Source organism: Glycine soja, chromosome 11, assembly GCF_004193775.1.
Source record: "Glycine soja cultivar W05 chromosome 11, ASM419377v2, whole genome shotgun sequence".
Taxonomy (NCBI): Eukaryota; Viridiplantae; Streptophyta; class Magnoliopsida; order Fabales; family Fabaceae; genus Glycine; species Glycine soja.
In genome coordinates, this window is record NC_041012.1 from 27,941,543 (window position 1) to 27,959,202 (window position 17,660).

General features: G+C 35.4%; 1 protein-coding gene across 1 annotated transcript; it reads right to left on the bottom strand.

Moving 5' to 3' along the window:
• Window positions 1-14,741: 14,741 nt before the first annotated feature.
• On the bottom strand, window positions 14,742-15,280 carry LOC114374425 (histone H4). Its single transcript, XM_028332060.1, has one exon. It carries the CDS (start codon window positions 15,229-15,231, stop codon window positions 14,920-14,922), a length of 312 nt encoding a protein of 103 aa, XP_028187861.1. The 5' UTR covers window positions 15,232-15,280; the 3' UTR covers window positions 14,742-14,919.
• Between the last annotated feature and the right edge of the window lie 2,380 nt (window positions 15,281-17,660).

Below are 17,660 nucleotides of genomic sequence, written 5' to 3' on the forward strand. Positions count from 1 at the left end.
TTTATTGTGTAGTGCTGGATCTATGAGCACTTCCCTAGTGTGCACCAGTGCGTGACAGATGATACATACCAGGAGACGTCCCCACGTGCTTCCCGGTGGTTGACGTCGAAGGCGCACATGAAGGGAATCACAGGAGCACCTTACAGGGCACGTTGTGATGGTTTGACCATCACAGATGTGTCCTGGTTGCCGTACATGGAGAATCGGGGGGTTAGGGCCTTTCAGGAGATTTCATCATTCCAGGGTCAGCTTAGATGGGGTCCTATGGTGGTCACAGCTCGACCGGAGAGGGTGGTACGCTAGTTTGGTTACATCCAGAGCATCCCTCCACCGCCTGTTAGTGCTCGATTGTCACACGATGAGATAGATGACAGGTGGATGCAGTTTGCGGATCACTTACTACCTACGGGTCAGCTTTGTCTAGTGCCTGGGCAGGTATCTGCGGATTACGTGGAGTGGTTTTTCCGCATATCTCACTCATTCATGATACCGACCCAGGCAAGTGACCAGCCAAGAGATGCACCAGCTGCAGACCCTAAGGACTACATACAGCCGCCCAGCCCCTAGGTTCCAGTGGCATTTGACCCCCCTCCACATGTGGTAAGATTCTTTGCACGTTTAATGTTTCATGAGTTGTTATTTATTTTAAATTTCATAATAAATGTTTTTAATGACTTTGACAGGATGATTACGATGGATATGAGGCGATTGCACAGAGGTTGGAGCGTGTGCTCAACCTTAGGATAGTCACTGCAGGCACATAGTTATATGACATTATGCAAGATTGTCTGACGATCGTGAGAGGGGACCCAGTGCTGATGAAATTGTCAGGGCTCGTCAGAGACGCCGCACGGACCATTGATCATTGTACTTATTTTTTGTCTTGTAGTTGACATGAATATTTGTAATTATTACAGTTTTTTGTTTAATATAGTTGACTTGTTTTGCACAGTTTATTATTTTATAATATAGTTTATTATTCCGATTGTGGTCCTTAAGTGAAGTTTGCGAGTGTTTTAAATTTATTTTTAAAAAAAGTGAACCGAAAATCATGAGTTTTGTTTGTAAGAATTACATAAAAAATAAATGTTTTCAAAATCATTCATAATTCATAATTCATAATTATGTGTTAGTAAGATTTTTAAAGTAATTATCATATATAATAAATTATGATTCGATCATAATTTACACTATTAATATATAAGCTCGTACCAAAAAAAAATATTAAAAAAAAATTACATGACAATGAAATCGCCATATAAGATAATACAAAGATCACTTTAAAAAAAATTCATGTTTAAGTACCCATTTTTGGGATTATTTTCCGTGGGTGTCTCAGTGCCGTGAGACAATGGAGGGCGGCCATTTCTCATGTTTGGACGTCAAAGAACCCAAAAAAAATTAGTCTCGTTCCTCGGTTCCGTCAAATAACACCTAAAAACAAAGCCAGAAAATCCAAAAAAAATAGGAAATGGGCCCTTTTTCATGTTCAAGTACCCATGTTTGGGATTTTTTTCCGTGGGTGTGCCAGTGCCGTGAGACAATGGAGGGTGGCCATTTCTCATGTTTGGACATCAAAGAACCCAAAAAAATTAGTCTCGTTCCTCGGTTCCGTCAAATAACACCTAAAAACAAAGCCAGAAAATCCAAAAAAAATAGGAAATGGGCCCTTTTTCATGTTCAAGTACCCATGTTTGGGATTTTTTTCCGTGGGTGTGCCAGTGCTGTGAGACAATGGAGGGCAGCCATTTCTCATGTTTGGACGTCAAAGAACCCAAAAAAATTAGTCTCGTTCCCCGGTTCCATTAAATAACACCTAAAAACAAAGCCAAAAAATCCAAAAAAAATAGAAAATGGGCCCTTTTTCATATTCAAGTACCCATGTTTGGGATTTTTTTTCGTGGGTGTGCCAGTGCCGTGAGACAATGGAGGGCAGCCATTTCTCATGTTGGACGTCAAAGAACCCAAAAACATTAGTCTCGTTTCCCGGTTCCGTCAAATAACACCTAAAAACAAAGCCAGAAAATCCAAAAAAATAGGAAATGGGCCTTTTTTCATGTTCAAGTACCCATGTTTGGGATTTTTTTCCGTGGGTGTGCCAGTGCCGTGAGACAATGGAGGGTGGCTATTTCTCATGTTTGGACGTCAAAGAACCCAAAAAAATTAGTCTCGTTCCCCGGTTCCGTCAAATAACACCTAAAAACAAAGCCGGAAAATCCACAAAAATAGGAAATGGACCCTTTTTCATGTTCAAGTACCCATGTTTGGGATTTTTTTCCGTGGGTGTGCCAGTGCCGTGAGACAATGGAGGGCGGCCATTTCTCATGTTTGGACGTCAAAGAACCCAAAAAAATTAGTCATGTACCCCGATTCCGTCAAATAACACCTAAAAACAAAGCCAGAAAATCCTAAAAAATAGGAATTCGACCCTTCTAACAATTAATTTTTTGAACCATTGAAACAACACATTCAACTTTATTATGGGAATTAAACACGCCGTAAACAGATAAAGGTTACATCAACGAAAAAGCAAAAAAATAAACATCACATTCAGTTGTTTGGCGATGTCCCAGTGACCTCGTCTTCGATTTTCACAACATATTTAGTAAAGACAGCTAAAATTTCTATTGGTCCATATTTTTTCCAGTAGTTAGATTGTACTAACACCTTCAGCAGTTCTTCGTTGGCCCTCAGCTCATTTATTTCATATTTTATAAGCGTATCTGAATACTCAAAGCGAGCTGGTTGGCGGAAAAACAATCGTCTTACCATTTGTGATTCGTGAATTCCAAGAGGGGGAATCCCTTTAGGTGCAACTTGCTTTATTAAATTCTTCAGTTCATCAATGGTACATGTTGAAGGAATTTGAAATTTCTTAGGATTTTTTCCTGTGAACGCGCATCCAACAAATTTGTTCTGCGGTGGCATGTTCCATTTCCCGTTGTAATACAGGATCACGTCATGAGTACGGGGCATAGTGCGTTCAAGTAAGTTTATTATTCCATCTGGTGTTCTTCCAACGGTGCATAATAACTCAATCGGACCAACACAAGAAAATTGATCATTACACATTAACATTGTGTTGACATCGTCATTATTTATCAATTTCATACACTGAAATCGAATTTGGTTACCTGTATCGATGAATGGCTTCCGGTAGTGAATTTCATCCAAAAATTGTTTGTCGGATAGCTGAAGGGTATTGTGTATTCTGGTTTTTAGGCTTGCAAAATCACAGTTATTTGGTACTCGAATGGGCACCGGAGTTGAAGTTTGGAAGTAAACGCCAGTATCATTGTGAATAATTGATCCATTTGGAAAAATGAAAGCCAACCTTGAGTTGACAATCGTCTGACTGCTAGTTTCTCCTAAAAATGTCATACTTTGTGTATCAATTGGGAGACTATTTGAAAGCAAGATAATGTGTGATTTATTAGCCGTGTCTGCCATATATATAGATGGTTGTGACTGAGCGATTGCTTAAGTTTGTTTACAATAAAATAGACACGCGTGAACATGTTTCGTGTTTTTGTTTCCTTCAGAATGTGTAGTCAAGTCAGCCAATGTGTTGTCGCGCTCAAACTTTAATACGCATGCATGTCATTATGTGTTTTCAGTTATGACAATGATGTATGTTGCACGCGTAAATGATTTTTGTTGGACCAACAATTTTCTTGCTTAACCAAACGAGTACTTAATAATATTAATTGGTTAGTAATGGGTTACAACAAATTATATCGCATAATGAATACAATTACATAAACAATGCATGTTTAGTCTTCATTTAGGTCGACATAGTGTGTTTTGAATGACATCAAGCTTGTGTATTGCTGCATTCTACTAATATATGGAATTGTCCACTGCTTTGCCTGAGAATAACAATTGCTTGACCACAACAACGCTGGAGGCGGTAAGGGAAAATGGTCTTTCAAATAAACCTGTTGTACATGAACAAAGATTATATCATGCGGTGACTGTGTTAAATGAACCAGCGAAGTCATTGCATAATTGTTATACTAACTATATTCAATGTACCTGAACAAAATGATTCCCAAACACGTGACCGACACATATCATGCGGTGCCCAGAAGAATCAGGTGGTGGTTGACTTCTAAGAGGAAAAAATGGCATGCTTTGTTGTCAAGACAACGATACAAGGATTACGTTATACCGTGATGCAATCACATATCCCATCTCCGTTATATTTATCCACTTGTCCACGCTAACCTGAATGAACCAAACATACACATGTAAGTAATTTAAAGATTGTTATTAAAAAAATTAACCTAAAAACATACCTTCGAAAACCCATCAACAAGTAGGGACAATTTTAATTGTTCAAATCTCTCTATGCCACCGAAGAGGTTCATGTACTCATGCAACCACCTGTCAAGTTCTTTAATCAATTCATTACGCACTAACGGCCACGAATCTTCCCCCATACCTAATAAAGCGGCAATGGACCAATATCCACAGTTACCGTCCGCTTTCACATCCACAACGTCACGAATGAAACCTTGAATGAATGACGCAAATTGATCCAACATCGGGATGATCCTTGTTGGCTGAGGTAGTTCAGAACATGATGCACTTCGTTTGACGGGAGAGTTGCTGCTTTGAACAGAATGAAAAGCATCAACATACTCCTAGTAAGACAGATCACGCTTTGTGGATCTTTGAGTTCTTTTCATCGGTTTCTTCGGTGCACCTTTAGTGTTGACCTTTGACGGAGGAGGGCACATAGAGTTATGATCAGGGTATGCAATTTCTCGAAGTTTACTCTTCAGAGTTACTTTGCCAGACACATCCAGTTCATCAAACCTTTTAGATATGATCTCTATCTCTTCCTTGATGTTGACTTCCGTCTCACATAACCCTTGGTCTGAAAAGCAAAGTCTCCTCCAGAAAAGATGGACTGACTCCAATGGGATGCTGCCAGCAGTATACCTAGAAAGCTCACATGCACAGGGGAACATAGTTTTCACTGCATTCATCAGTGCTAGGTCTCTATTAGTGACAATAACAACAGGAAGGCGATCGTTTCTTAAAAATAGGCCTCGAAATCGTTCTAAAGCCCATACAATATTATTAATACGCTCAGCCTCCAGATATGCAAACCCAGCAGAGAATGTCATCGCCGTTGGTGTCACTCCAACAAAGTCAAGTAGTGGGAGTCTGTACCTGTTTGTTTTGTAGGTATTGTCTATAAAAAACACCAGATGACATGCATTGCATAACTTTACTGCATCTGAGTGACACCAAAACAGATCATGCACCACAACTTCATCCTTCAATCTATGCCAATGAATGTATTGATCACGTTCGAGAAGCTTCATCAGATGCTGCATTTCGGTATCAGCTCCTCTTATTGAAGAACGATATGCACTTCTTGCATTGTAAATTTGCTTTATCGTGGTGCAACTGTTGGCATTGTGTTCCTTCAACGTTAGCAAGATGTTTTTTGGTTTCACCATCGACTTTGTCATATCAGCAATAATTTTCTTTTCTTCCTTAGTCAATCTCCCGACGTATGGATGTCCAACTAAGGACTTGGCCAATTCATGATTGTGAATCCCACAGATCAACTTCATCATCCAACCTTCCCCTCCATGCACTGGTTTCCCACGAAGCCTGAAGGGACAACCACATTTCCTACTCCCAGTGTCTTTTCTAACGAATTCTTTATTCCTACACTTGTACGTACCACTTCTTTCACACCCAATTAAGACAAATGAACTTCTTCCTCTGCTACCGGTCTCTGTGTCAGACCTCATAATCACTGCAACAAATCCATTTTCATGGACAACTGTTCGAGCCCATTGCAAAACATCATCTCGAGTACCGAATACCTACAACGCAACCCAAACATATTAAATTTTATACAAAACATCAATTCAACCAAATGACTCAAATTATCTATGATTACCTGAGACGTATTAAAAGCATTTGAACAATCCACATGTGGTTCATTCACCCCACATTCTTCTTCATTATCATAATCATAATCCATATGAACTTCTTGTGACATCGCATAGTCATACCTCCATTGATCTTCGTCCATCTTAAGGACATATGCATCATACACAAGTACATTCAAATTATCATATAACCACATCCAAAAATTTACTACACATTAAATAACAAACATATTAACAGGACATATGCATCATACACAAGTATATTCAAATTATCATATAACCACATCCACAAATTGACTACTTATTAACTAACAAACATACTAACAACTAATACAAATATATTCTAAATTTATAACTACATTATTTACTTAAACTAAACTTATCACTATAATAAACAACTAATAAAACATTTTTCTACTACAACAAAATACAATTAACTTACCTAAATCATTTAATATTATACCAAATCATTATACCTGATTAAACCAATAATCCACAATATATATATATATATATATATATTTTAAAACAGAAATAAAAAAATTTGTTAATAATGTAAACTTCCGGAAGTTACTAAGGCTCATTCCGGAAGAAGTACTTCCGGGAGAAACTTCCGGAACTACTTCTTCCGGAATGGGCCATAGTTACTTCCGGAAGAAGTGCTTCCGAAAGTTACTACGGCTCATTCCGGAAGAAGTACTTCCGGAAGTACTTCTTCCAGAATGAGCCTTAGTAACTTCCGGAAGAAGTTCTTCCGGAAATTCAACATTCTCATTCCGGAACTTCTTCCTCCAGTACTTAAAATTTCTTCCGGATACAGCTTTTTACTGTTTTTCTTCTCTAAAAACTAGCCAGAAAACGCAAAAAATAACCATAAATGCGTACCTCCGACGAAATAGGAAGAACAACGACTAACAAAACTTCAAATACGAAACACCTGCTTCACGGGGACCACCAAAACTTCAAATACTTCACGGGACCACCAAATCTTCAAAGCTACACAGCGTGGAAAGCAACAGCAAGAAAAGGAAAGAAGGCAACGAAGGAAGAAGGCACAGTAAGAAATGGAAGCGTGAAATGGAAGCCGTGAAGCAGTAAATTTAAAGAAAATTATACAGGGGCAAAATCGTCATTACATATGCATTAAATATTATTTTATTTTTACTTATTATTACAAAATGAAAATTATTTTTTCTTGACATTGTTATAAAATAATAATCATTTTTTATTATATATTAACTTTTGTAATACAAATTAAATGTTATCATAATAAATATTTTATATTTTTAATAAAATATACGAATTACTTAATTTTTATGGTTTAAATTATACTAAATTGTCACACAAATTAATATTTACATTTACATGCGCGTAAAAAAGAAATTATAAATATTAGTCATAATTATGTTCACTAATTATTTATGTATAATAATATGAATTATTTTATAACTTAGTTTATTCATTAAAATTAAATTATTACAAAAAATATCATTTTTTTTAAAAAAAACAAATTTCTGGAAGACCCTTCTTCCGGAAGTAGAAGGTTATCTTCTGGAAGTAGAAGGTTATCTTGCGGAAGAACCTTCTTCCAGAAACATTCCGGATGACGTTCTTCCAGAAAGTGTTCCTGAGTTCTTCCGGAATCACGAAATCTTTTTCCGGAAGAAGATTCTTCCAAAAATGGTCTTCGCGGAAGGGCATTTTCGCCACTTCACTGTTTGCTGGGTGCCCCAGCAATAATACTGGGTGCACGTAGCAACTCCCTCCAAAAAATGAGACACGCCAAGTTGCAAAATTAAATAGACCGAGTTTCTTTTCCGGTTATAAAATTAATTTCAAGGTAAAAATAATTTTATCAATGAATCAAAATTCAAACTCCTACTTTTAGATTTATTTTTGTTTTTATCCATTAAATTTGTATTAGAATGTGTATCACAACATTTTTATACAAAAAATGTCATTCAACAAAAGTAACCCCTAACAGGTTTTTTTTAATTAATATTATAATCATAATACTTGCTAGAAAAAAGATGGTGTTTGAATCCAAAATTGGAAAGTCTTTGATTCAATCACCTGAGAACTTGTATTTACCTTACAATGAGAAAATGAGTGAGGATTTGAATCTAGTTAGATATTTAACTTTAGGGATTTGCTTAGGCACCAGCAGCTTTGCGGGTACACCCAGTAATTTTTTTAAAATGTCCATTATACCCCTGTGTTATAAGTAGTGCTTTTCTTCTTTAGTTTTCTTCTGAGCTTGTTTTAATTTTTCCTTCGCCGTCATTCGTTCCGTGAGAGGTGTTCCATGAGAGTTTGACATTCGTTCTTGTGTCTTCTTTGGTCGATGTGCATTGTTTACAGTGGTTTATCGACAAGTAGTGATTGTGACGGTGGTTGGTTTGGACATTAATGGCAGAGATAAGTTGTTGATTTAATTTTTTTTTCATAATACTTACGGATTGATAATCCATAAGTTATATTAAATTTATGGATTGATAATCCATAAGTTTTATATAACTTTCGGATTGGCAATCCGTATGCTTCTTATGGATTGGTAATCCGTATGAATCTTACGGATTGTCAATCTGTAATTTTTTAAAAAATTTATTTGTTATTTTTATAAATTTATTTTATTGTTTAATTAGAAAAAATTAGAATTGATAATTAAAAAACTTTAAAAGAAATATAGTTAGAATATTCATTTGATAGTTATAGTTTGTATAGTTTGAAAGTGATATTAATGTGAAAATAATTTGTACATAAATTTTTTTTCATTTTTAATTTAATTTAATGTATCATATTAATAAATGCTATAAAAATGCAAAAATTATATGATAGTATAATTATGGTGTGGTTAGGGATTTTTTGTTTGTCATTGAAATTTTTGAATGTTTTCTTAGGATGGACGAAGATCAGTGGATGTATGATAGTGTAATGTCTGAAGAAGTTGATATGAATGACCAAAATGAAGGCGAAGCTAGTGTGAATGAAGAACATGTTGATTGTTTTGATGCATTCAATACTTCTCAGGTATTAATATGATTTATTGTTATTAAAGTAATTAAATGAATGTCCCTTGAAGACTAAATTTGTATGGATTGCATTGTAAGTGTTTGCTACCCGTGATGATGTTCTGCATTTGGCTCGATCTGTTGCTTACGAAATTGGATTTATAGCGATGATTATGAGGTTAGACACAAATAATGGTATTAGAGGAAGGACCTCATTTGTTTTAATTGGTTGTGAAAGAAGTGGTCAGTATAGGGCCAAGAAGAATGATTTGGTAAAAACATGTACTCACAGTAGAAAATGTGGGTGTCCTTTAAAGCTGCGTGTGAAACTAGTTGTGGGAGGCGAACGATGGATGGTGAATTTGATTTGTGGGAGTCACAATCATGAATTAGCAAAGTCATTAGTTGGAGATCCATATGTTAGTCGACTTACTAAGGATGAGAAGATCATTGTTGTTGATATGACAAAGTCAATGGTGAAATCAAGAGATATTCTTCTAACGTTGAAAGAGCACAATGCCAATAGTTATATAACAATCAAGCAAATATACAATGTATGAAATAGTTACCGTTCTTCCATAAAAAGCAATAATAATGAAATGCAACAACTAATGAAGCTTCTTGAACGGGATCAGTATATTCATTGGCATAGATTGAAGGATGAAGATGTTGTACGTGACATATTTTGGAGTCATCCTGATGCAGCCAAATTAACTAATGCCTGTAATTTGATATTTTTGATAGACAATACCTACAAAACAAACAGGTATAGGATGTCATTACTTGATATTGTTGGTGTGATACTAACAGGGATGACATTCTCTGCTGTTTTTGCCTATTTGGAGGGAGAACGTCTGAATAATATTGTTTGGGCTTTACAATGGTTTCAAGGTCTTTTCCTCAAACGCGATGCGCTCCCTGGAGTTATTGTTACTGACAGACATCTAGCATTGATGAATGTAGTGAAAACTGTATTCCCTGATGCAACCAATTTGTTGTGTCGGTTTCACATTGATAAGAATGTGAAGGCAAAGTGTAAAACCCTGGTTGGTCAAAAAAATACATGGAATTATGTCATGGAAGCCTGGGGGAGTTTGGTTGATTGTCCTTTTGAGCAATAGTTTGATGAGTGCCTTAATAGTTTGAAATTGTTTGCTCACCATGGCCAATGTTTGTTGACTATGTCAACCAAACATAGTTGATTCCTCGTAAAGAAAGATTTGTTAAAGCCTAGACAAATAAGGTGATGCACTTAGGAAACACAACAACTAACAGGTGCGAAAATTCTAAATTTTTGTTGTCAGGGTTTACAATTTAATGGATTAAAAAAATTGTGTTTGTTTACTTGGTTGTGTATTTCATATGCAGAGTTGAGTCTGCTCATTGGGTCTTAAAAAGACTACTACAAAATAGCCTTGCAGACCTATGTAGTGTTTGGGAAGCCATGAACAACATGATCATGTTGCAACACACTGAAATTAAGGCATCTTTTGAGACAAGTACACATGTGGTTGCACATGTTTTTAAAGTTACCTGATACAAGAGACTACTTGGCATGGTATCAAGGTATGCTTTAAATCAAATTGTTGCTAAGTTTGAGCGTGTACATTATGCTGGCAAAAGCCCTTCTCATTGTGGATGTGTCATGAGAACTACTTACGGTCTTCCATGAGCATCTGAGTTATCTAGATATGTTGTTGGTACCATACCACTTGACAGAATCCATATGTTGTTGGTACCTTGTACAAGGTTCATCTCCAATTGGTTCATACTACACCAAATTCAAGGCTATATGGGAGCAACTTGGTGAATATCGCCCGTTTCACCAGTGCTTGTGGTGGAGTACAACCTATATTGGATCACCTTCAAAGTGAAGGTGTCTATACGTTCTTGATGGGGCTTAATGAGAATTTCCTAAATGTGAGAGGCCAAATCCTATTAATGGGTCCATTGCCATCCATTAATCAGGTTTTTGCTCTTGTTTTTCAAGATGAGTAGAACAGGCAAGTAGATAATTCTTCATTGCCTACTGAATCTCAAATGGCTTGTGCGGTTCAAGCTGCCAAAGGGAAGTTCACTAAGAAGGAAATACCTACTTGCTCACACTGTGGAGTTTTAGGTCACATTAAGGAGAAATGTTACAAGATTCATAGTTATCCACCATCATATAGCAAGAAAGGTCCAAGAACTAAGCATGTTGTTGTTGTAAATCATGTTGTCGATCAACAAAATACTGGTGCACATGATGCAAATGGTTCTTCTTCATTATCCAGTCAACAATATCAAATGATGATGCAATTTATTCAAGCTCAAATGGCTAAGGTTGCCTCAGTAGATTCTGATCAATCAAGTAACTTTTGCCTAGGTATGGTTTTTTCCACTTTCTAGTCATCCAATCGCAGCACTTGGATATTTGATTCTGGTGCTTCTTCACACATTTGTTGTGATCTATCCATGTTCAATTCTTTCACATACTTACATGATAAGCATGTTACATTTCCAAATAAGACGCAAGTTTTTCTTAGTGCAATAGGTTCAATTACCTTGTCACCAACACTCAAGCTATAATGTCTTATATATACCTTCTTATAGTGTCAATTTAGTTTCTGTAAGTCAACTATTACAAAATACTAAAATGTCACTAACCTTTTTTGCCAACAATTTTTTCATCCAAGGAACCCGACAATCGAGGGAGATTGGCAAGGGTGACCTAAACAATGGTCTCTACACCATGCATTCAAATAAGGCAATTATTAAGAACCTTTCAGGTCTAGGTTCCCTCATGCAAAGTTTTCTGTGACAGTAAATCTGCTATTCAATTAGCAAGCAATCCTACTATGAATGAAAGATCAAAACACATTGACATTGATGTTCACTTCATCAGAGAATATGTCAGCAACAAATTCATCAATCTTTTCCATGTTCCTTCCAAGCATCAACTAGCAAACCTTTTGACAAAGGCATTTCCTAAGTCCTTATTTGTAAGCCTCACCTCCAAATAAATAAATATATATATATATATATATATATATATATATATATATATATATATATATATATCTTCCAACTTGAGGGGTATTAGAACCCTCCATTAGTTGTTAGTTTGTTAAAGTAATTGCTTAGCTATTAGTTAGTTAGATTCTTAATTGTCATGTAACTAACTGAGTGATTAGTTATATAACCAACCCATTGTCATAGTTTTCAATTCATAAAATCAGAAAATAAGATTCATTTCTACCTCTTTCTCTCTAGTTTAATAAAATAAAAAAGATCACACGTTAATTAAAAGATCTCACATGTCACTCTTTTTTTAAAAGTAAAAAAATCTCTCAATTTTTTATTTTTTTGGACCAATGCAAGTTACATGAATAAAAGGGACTAATGGCCAATCATTTGGGCATTCTAGCGGAGAAGTTGTTGGTGTAAAGACTTGTAGAATTCAAATTTAGTTTCAAAGGAGTCTGTCAAAGCATAAACAGCATATGCATTCTCATTAACAAGCAATGGCAACTGAGACTTCAACACACCTTAAGACAAGGCAATGCATGTGTTGACTGGCTTGCAAAGCTAGGGGCTTCTTCTCAACAACCCCTCATTTATGATTTTTGCCCAGCTCCGCTTAGCAGATGTTGTAGGCAGTAGGCACTTTGTTCCTTAAGGTTGTTTTTCGTTTTTATCTTTCTAAAGTTAAAAAACAAAACAAAAACTGATTATGGCATTCACAATGGACATAACTTACTTGATAATACACGTTGAGTTTGTAAAAGAGAATGAGTTTAATTCTCATAAAATACATCCTTGGAGAGGGAAAACGAGTTTTAAAGGTAACTAAATTTCAAACTAATTATTAGTTTCATAACTGGTCTAAAAGACCAAAGCTTTTGAGGATATTTGGAATCCTATTGAGAAGCCAAAAATCCTAATAATTATTGTGGTTTAAACAAAAGCTATAATAAGATTTTTTTTTCTGGATTTTTGTACATAACAAAATCTTGTATAACTAAGAATTTTAATTGGGTATTTTTCTACAAGTGTTTCTAATTTTTTTTCTTCATTCTTAACTTAATCTTTTTTATTTTCATTTATATTGAATACTAACTACTTGTTTTTAGCTTTCTCTAAAAGATATTGGGTGAGTTTGTTTAAACTTAAAAAAAATAATTTTAAACTAAGTGTTTTTAATAAGCATATAGCATTTAGTTTTTAAAATAAGTAGAAAATTATTATTTTTAAGCATAAGCAATTTAAATAAACACACTAAAAAAACAAAAATTTGCATATTTTTATTAAAATAAGCATTTATTTAAACAAATTGACACATTGTTGATATATTTTTTCTTCAATTTGACCCAAAGCACTTTTCTATATGAACCAAGCTTGAGCTTCGTTTAATTTTTTTGGGTGAACAATGGAATTTCTTTGCTGAAAGTTAAGGACTAATTCTTTGAATTACTGAGATTCATTTAAAAAGTTAATATTTCTTAATATATATTTTTTCATATGCATAAGTCATGAATTGAAGTCCTAACCACATGCTTAAGAAATAAGATTATTTACCAACTATATCACACCATGTTAATGAGCTTTGTTTAGTCTAGTTAAGCCCGTGCAAAGTTTTATAAAAATGGTATGCGACCATGGTTTAGGTAACAACATCAAGGGGTTTTCTAACTATTCATAACTACAATTAGGACAACATCAATCACAATTGTCCATGATTTATCACAATATCAACAAATGCAACAAAATCACAACCAATATTTAAAACTTGGTTCAATGTTAAGAGCAATATTATTCTCTCTAAACTCAAATATAAGAAATAAAAATATAAATAAATCTCAAATTACTTATATCTTAATTAATGAGATTTCTTTCAAAATATTTTTCGATTAAGGTCAAAGACTTTTATGTTTAATATCATATTTCAATAAATGATAGTTTAAAAAATGTTTATTTTTTTATTGAAAATGATATGATATAATTTAATAAAATTAACTAATTTTTAATATTTTTTCTTATAAACAAGACCGAAAAAAGTAATTCGTTAAAAATAAAGCTCTATACATATAGAGCACTTTACTCTTGTAAATTGCATATCTTCTCAAATCATTTCATCTGAGAATTCTGATACTCAGTTCACTTCTAATTAATTGGATTGAGACGCAAACTTATAGCAGCCTAAAACAACCAAATCCTTGCACTTGAATGCCTACTATTGTTGAAATGTCCATGACCACCATTGCACTTTTCTACCACAAAGCACGTGGTTTTCCCCATTTGGACCCACGAAGAACATTTTTCAATATTTACGGAAATCACATAATAATACTTGTTTTCTGATGATAGAATTCAAAAGCACAAGGACCTCAGAAAAAATAAACTCTTTAGTAGATTGTATAACTTATATTCGTCCGTGGCTTATTTGAAACATATTCCTTTAGCAACTAGATCAACAAATGCCGAAAACAAGATACAACAAAATAGACTTCAACATGATTAAATAAAAAGGCTATACAACATGATTGATTAAATCTAACTAATAATATCTACTTTACTTGACCATCTTAAAACACTTGTAAGAGGTGGTCCAGCTTACCCACCGTCGAAAAAAAAAACACTTAATTCAATCCCTCAATTTAAATTGCCACATATCATCTACAACTAAGAAGAATTGGCTGTTACAAGAAACAACCGTACCCAAAAACAAAAAAATCAATTCTAACTTAATAGAGCGATTTCCTTAGGAAAATATTCAAATGCAAAAACCTTGACGACATATTAACAATGAATAGAACAAATCATCGTGAGAAAATATGCGCCACGAAAACAACACTCCTTCATTTAGATTTCAATTGAAGTTTTACATTTTCTGAGCAAACATAGCTTCGTATGTTACAGAACAAACCAAACCTAAACTAAACTTCACGCAAATTCAAAAGAACCAATGTTTTATCCTGCAACACAGTCATTAAACCTAAAGATTCTATTCTTTAGCCTCCAAAGCCATAGAGGGTCCTTCCCTGTCTCTTGAGAGCATAAACGACATCCATAGCAGTAACAGTTTTCCTCCTAGCGTGCTCAGTGTAGGTTACAGCATCGCGAATCACGTTCTCCAAGAATATCTTCAGAACTCCTCTGGTTTCCTCGTAAATCAAACCACTGATCCTCTTCACGCCACCTCTTCTCGCTAACCTACGAATCGCAGGTTTCGTGATTCCTTGAATGTTGTCACGAAGAACCTTTCTGTGCCTCTTAGCTCCTCCCTTTCCCAAACCCTTCCCACCTTTTCCACGGCCTGACATTTTGGGAGGAAAATTTGGTGCGAACTTGAATTTGGATAATTGCGGCGAAGAAGATTGGGGTATTTATTAGAGCGGGAAGAGGAAGCTTCCGGGTTTTGAAGTTTGATCTCTGCCGTTGGGCTTTCGATTAATCGACGGCCTATCTTCGCGATCCGTGGATTTGTAATTGGACAATTAAGGAACGTCGATAAGAAAGTTTTAACGGCCAGATATCGTTTTGTTGCGCATCTGCGGATTGGGACTTTGGCTACTTTTTCCGGCTTTGGAGCCTTTGTGGCTGCACTTTTTTAATATTTTTTTTCTTACATACATTTTTGTACACGTAAGTTAAGTGTATATTTTTTAATTTTAGTTCTTTTAAGTTGGTATTTTTTCAATTTTAATCCTTATAAACTATTTTTTTATTTATAGCTTATGTAAGCTCACACTATACTTATAGGAATCAAAATTAAAAAAACACAAACTTACAGAATTAAAAATAAGTAAAATATTTTACAGAAATCAAAATTAAAAAGACATAAATTTACAAAGAATAAAATTAGGAAAATGAGCTTAAAGAAATCAAAAGTGAAAAAATGTTAACTTATATGAATCAAAAACATATTCTAAATCTTTATTTTATAGATACTTTTTTAACATCTTTTTAAACAATTATTATTACTTAATTGTTTGTAATTCATAAAATTATTTCGCAATTGTCATTAATTAAAAAGTAAAAATGAAACTTTTTAATGAAATTGTGTTTATTACGATAAATTATGTATTGTTCAGGGTCTACAAAATATACATGTCATGCTATGTGGCATTTCGAGACACCGTGAACCATCCACGTCAACCCTGACACAAGAGCATGGACGTCCAGCCCTTAGCAATTGGGCTCTCAACCGTCAGGTTATCTCTAATCTTTTATTATTTGAATATATTGTCATCTCTTTATCGCTTGGCAAGTATTCAATTATCTACAAAACTACACATTATCTGTAAAGTACAATTATCTACTAGCAATTATCTCTTTATCTGTAACATTATCTATAAGCTACCTTTATCTACTGGCTATTATCTACAAGTCGGTGATTATCTACAAGGGTTGTTACGTCATCGTAACAACCTATATCAACAAGGACCCGCAGCTCCCACTCTACACTATAAGTACTAGGCTCCCTCATCCTTTTGACACACATTCATTCATACTCACTTGAGATGAACACACACCTACTTACATACGCATACTTTCTCACTTACTCTCCTAACTCACATACTTACTTGAGCGTTAGAGTTTTTTGTTTTGCAAGTTCCCCCCTTTTGTCCTTTTAACAAAGGGAACTTTTAGTGCAACGTGTGAAGTACAAGAGTCCACCTTAGCCACGTCCACTCAGACGTGTGCCAGCTCTGGATTTTGGTAAGTACATTTGGTGCCCATCATGGGGTCGTGGTGAAACATACCCTACGACCTCTCTCTCTTTCACCCATGGTTAGCACTCGATCTAGTCTCAGGCGCGAGATCCTTTTCGAAGGCTCGAATCCTCCTCCAACAACCATGCCAAATACTGACACCCTCCAACAACTCCAAAACCTCATTATGGAGGCGGAGTGACGCCATGAGGAGGAGCTAAGAAAGCTAAAGGCTGACCACGATCAGCGGGAGGCTCATTTCTGACGCCCCTAGGGTGACGAGCACTCTGCTCATACATTGCCTGAGCGCACTCAAAGGGAATTACACCCTGAACGCACAATCAATAGTTAAGAAGATCCAAGTCTCTCCCACATGCACCAACCTACAGGACGGACTACTCGTCGACAACCCTTTGACGACCGCATCATGGAAGCTGACATACCCTTAGGTTGGAAGCCACTCAACCTGAAGTGGTATGATGGGACCACCAATCCAGATGATCATTTGGATACTTTCTTGACCTAGGAAAAATATGTACACCAATGACGATGCAATCCTATGTCATGTCTTCCCCATGTCCCTCAAAAGGGCGGCATTGACCTGGTACAGTAGACTCCCTCCAAGGTCCATCAATAGCTTCGACACTCTTGTCAAGCACTTCTGTGAGCAATATGCAACCAACCGGTCACATCATATGAAATATGTCGCACTGGCCAGCCTGTGACAAACAGATGATGAATCTCTCCAAAAATTCATGGATAAGTTTGGATGCATTGTTGTCCAAATCCATAATCTCAACCCAGAGGTAGCATTACACTCCATCCTCCTCGCTCCAAGGCCTAGTAAGTTTGCGGATAGTTTATGCAAAAAAAAAAAAAAAACCCTAGTAGCATGGACGAGTTGTTGTTAAACAAGAGGCCTCAATAACTTAAGAGGGAGGTGAATTAAGTTTCACAAATTTTCACTAACAAACTTTTAACCCCCTTCTAAATGATAGGCTCATAATGCAAAAGAAGAAACATCAATTAATTTAATA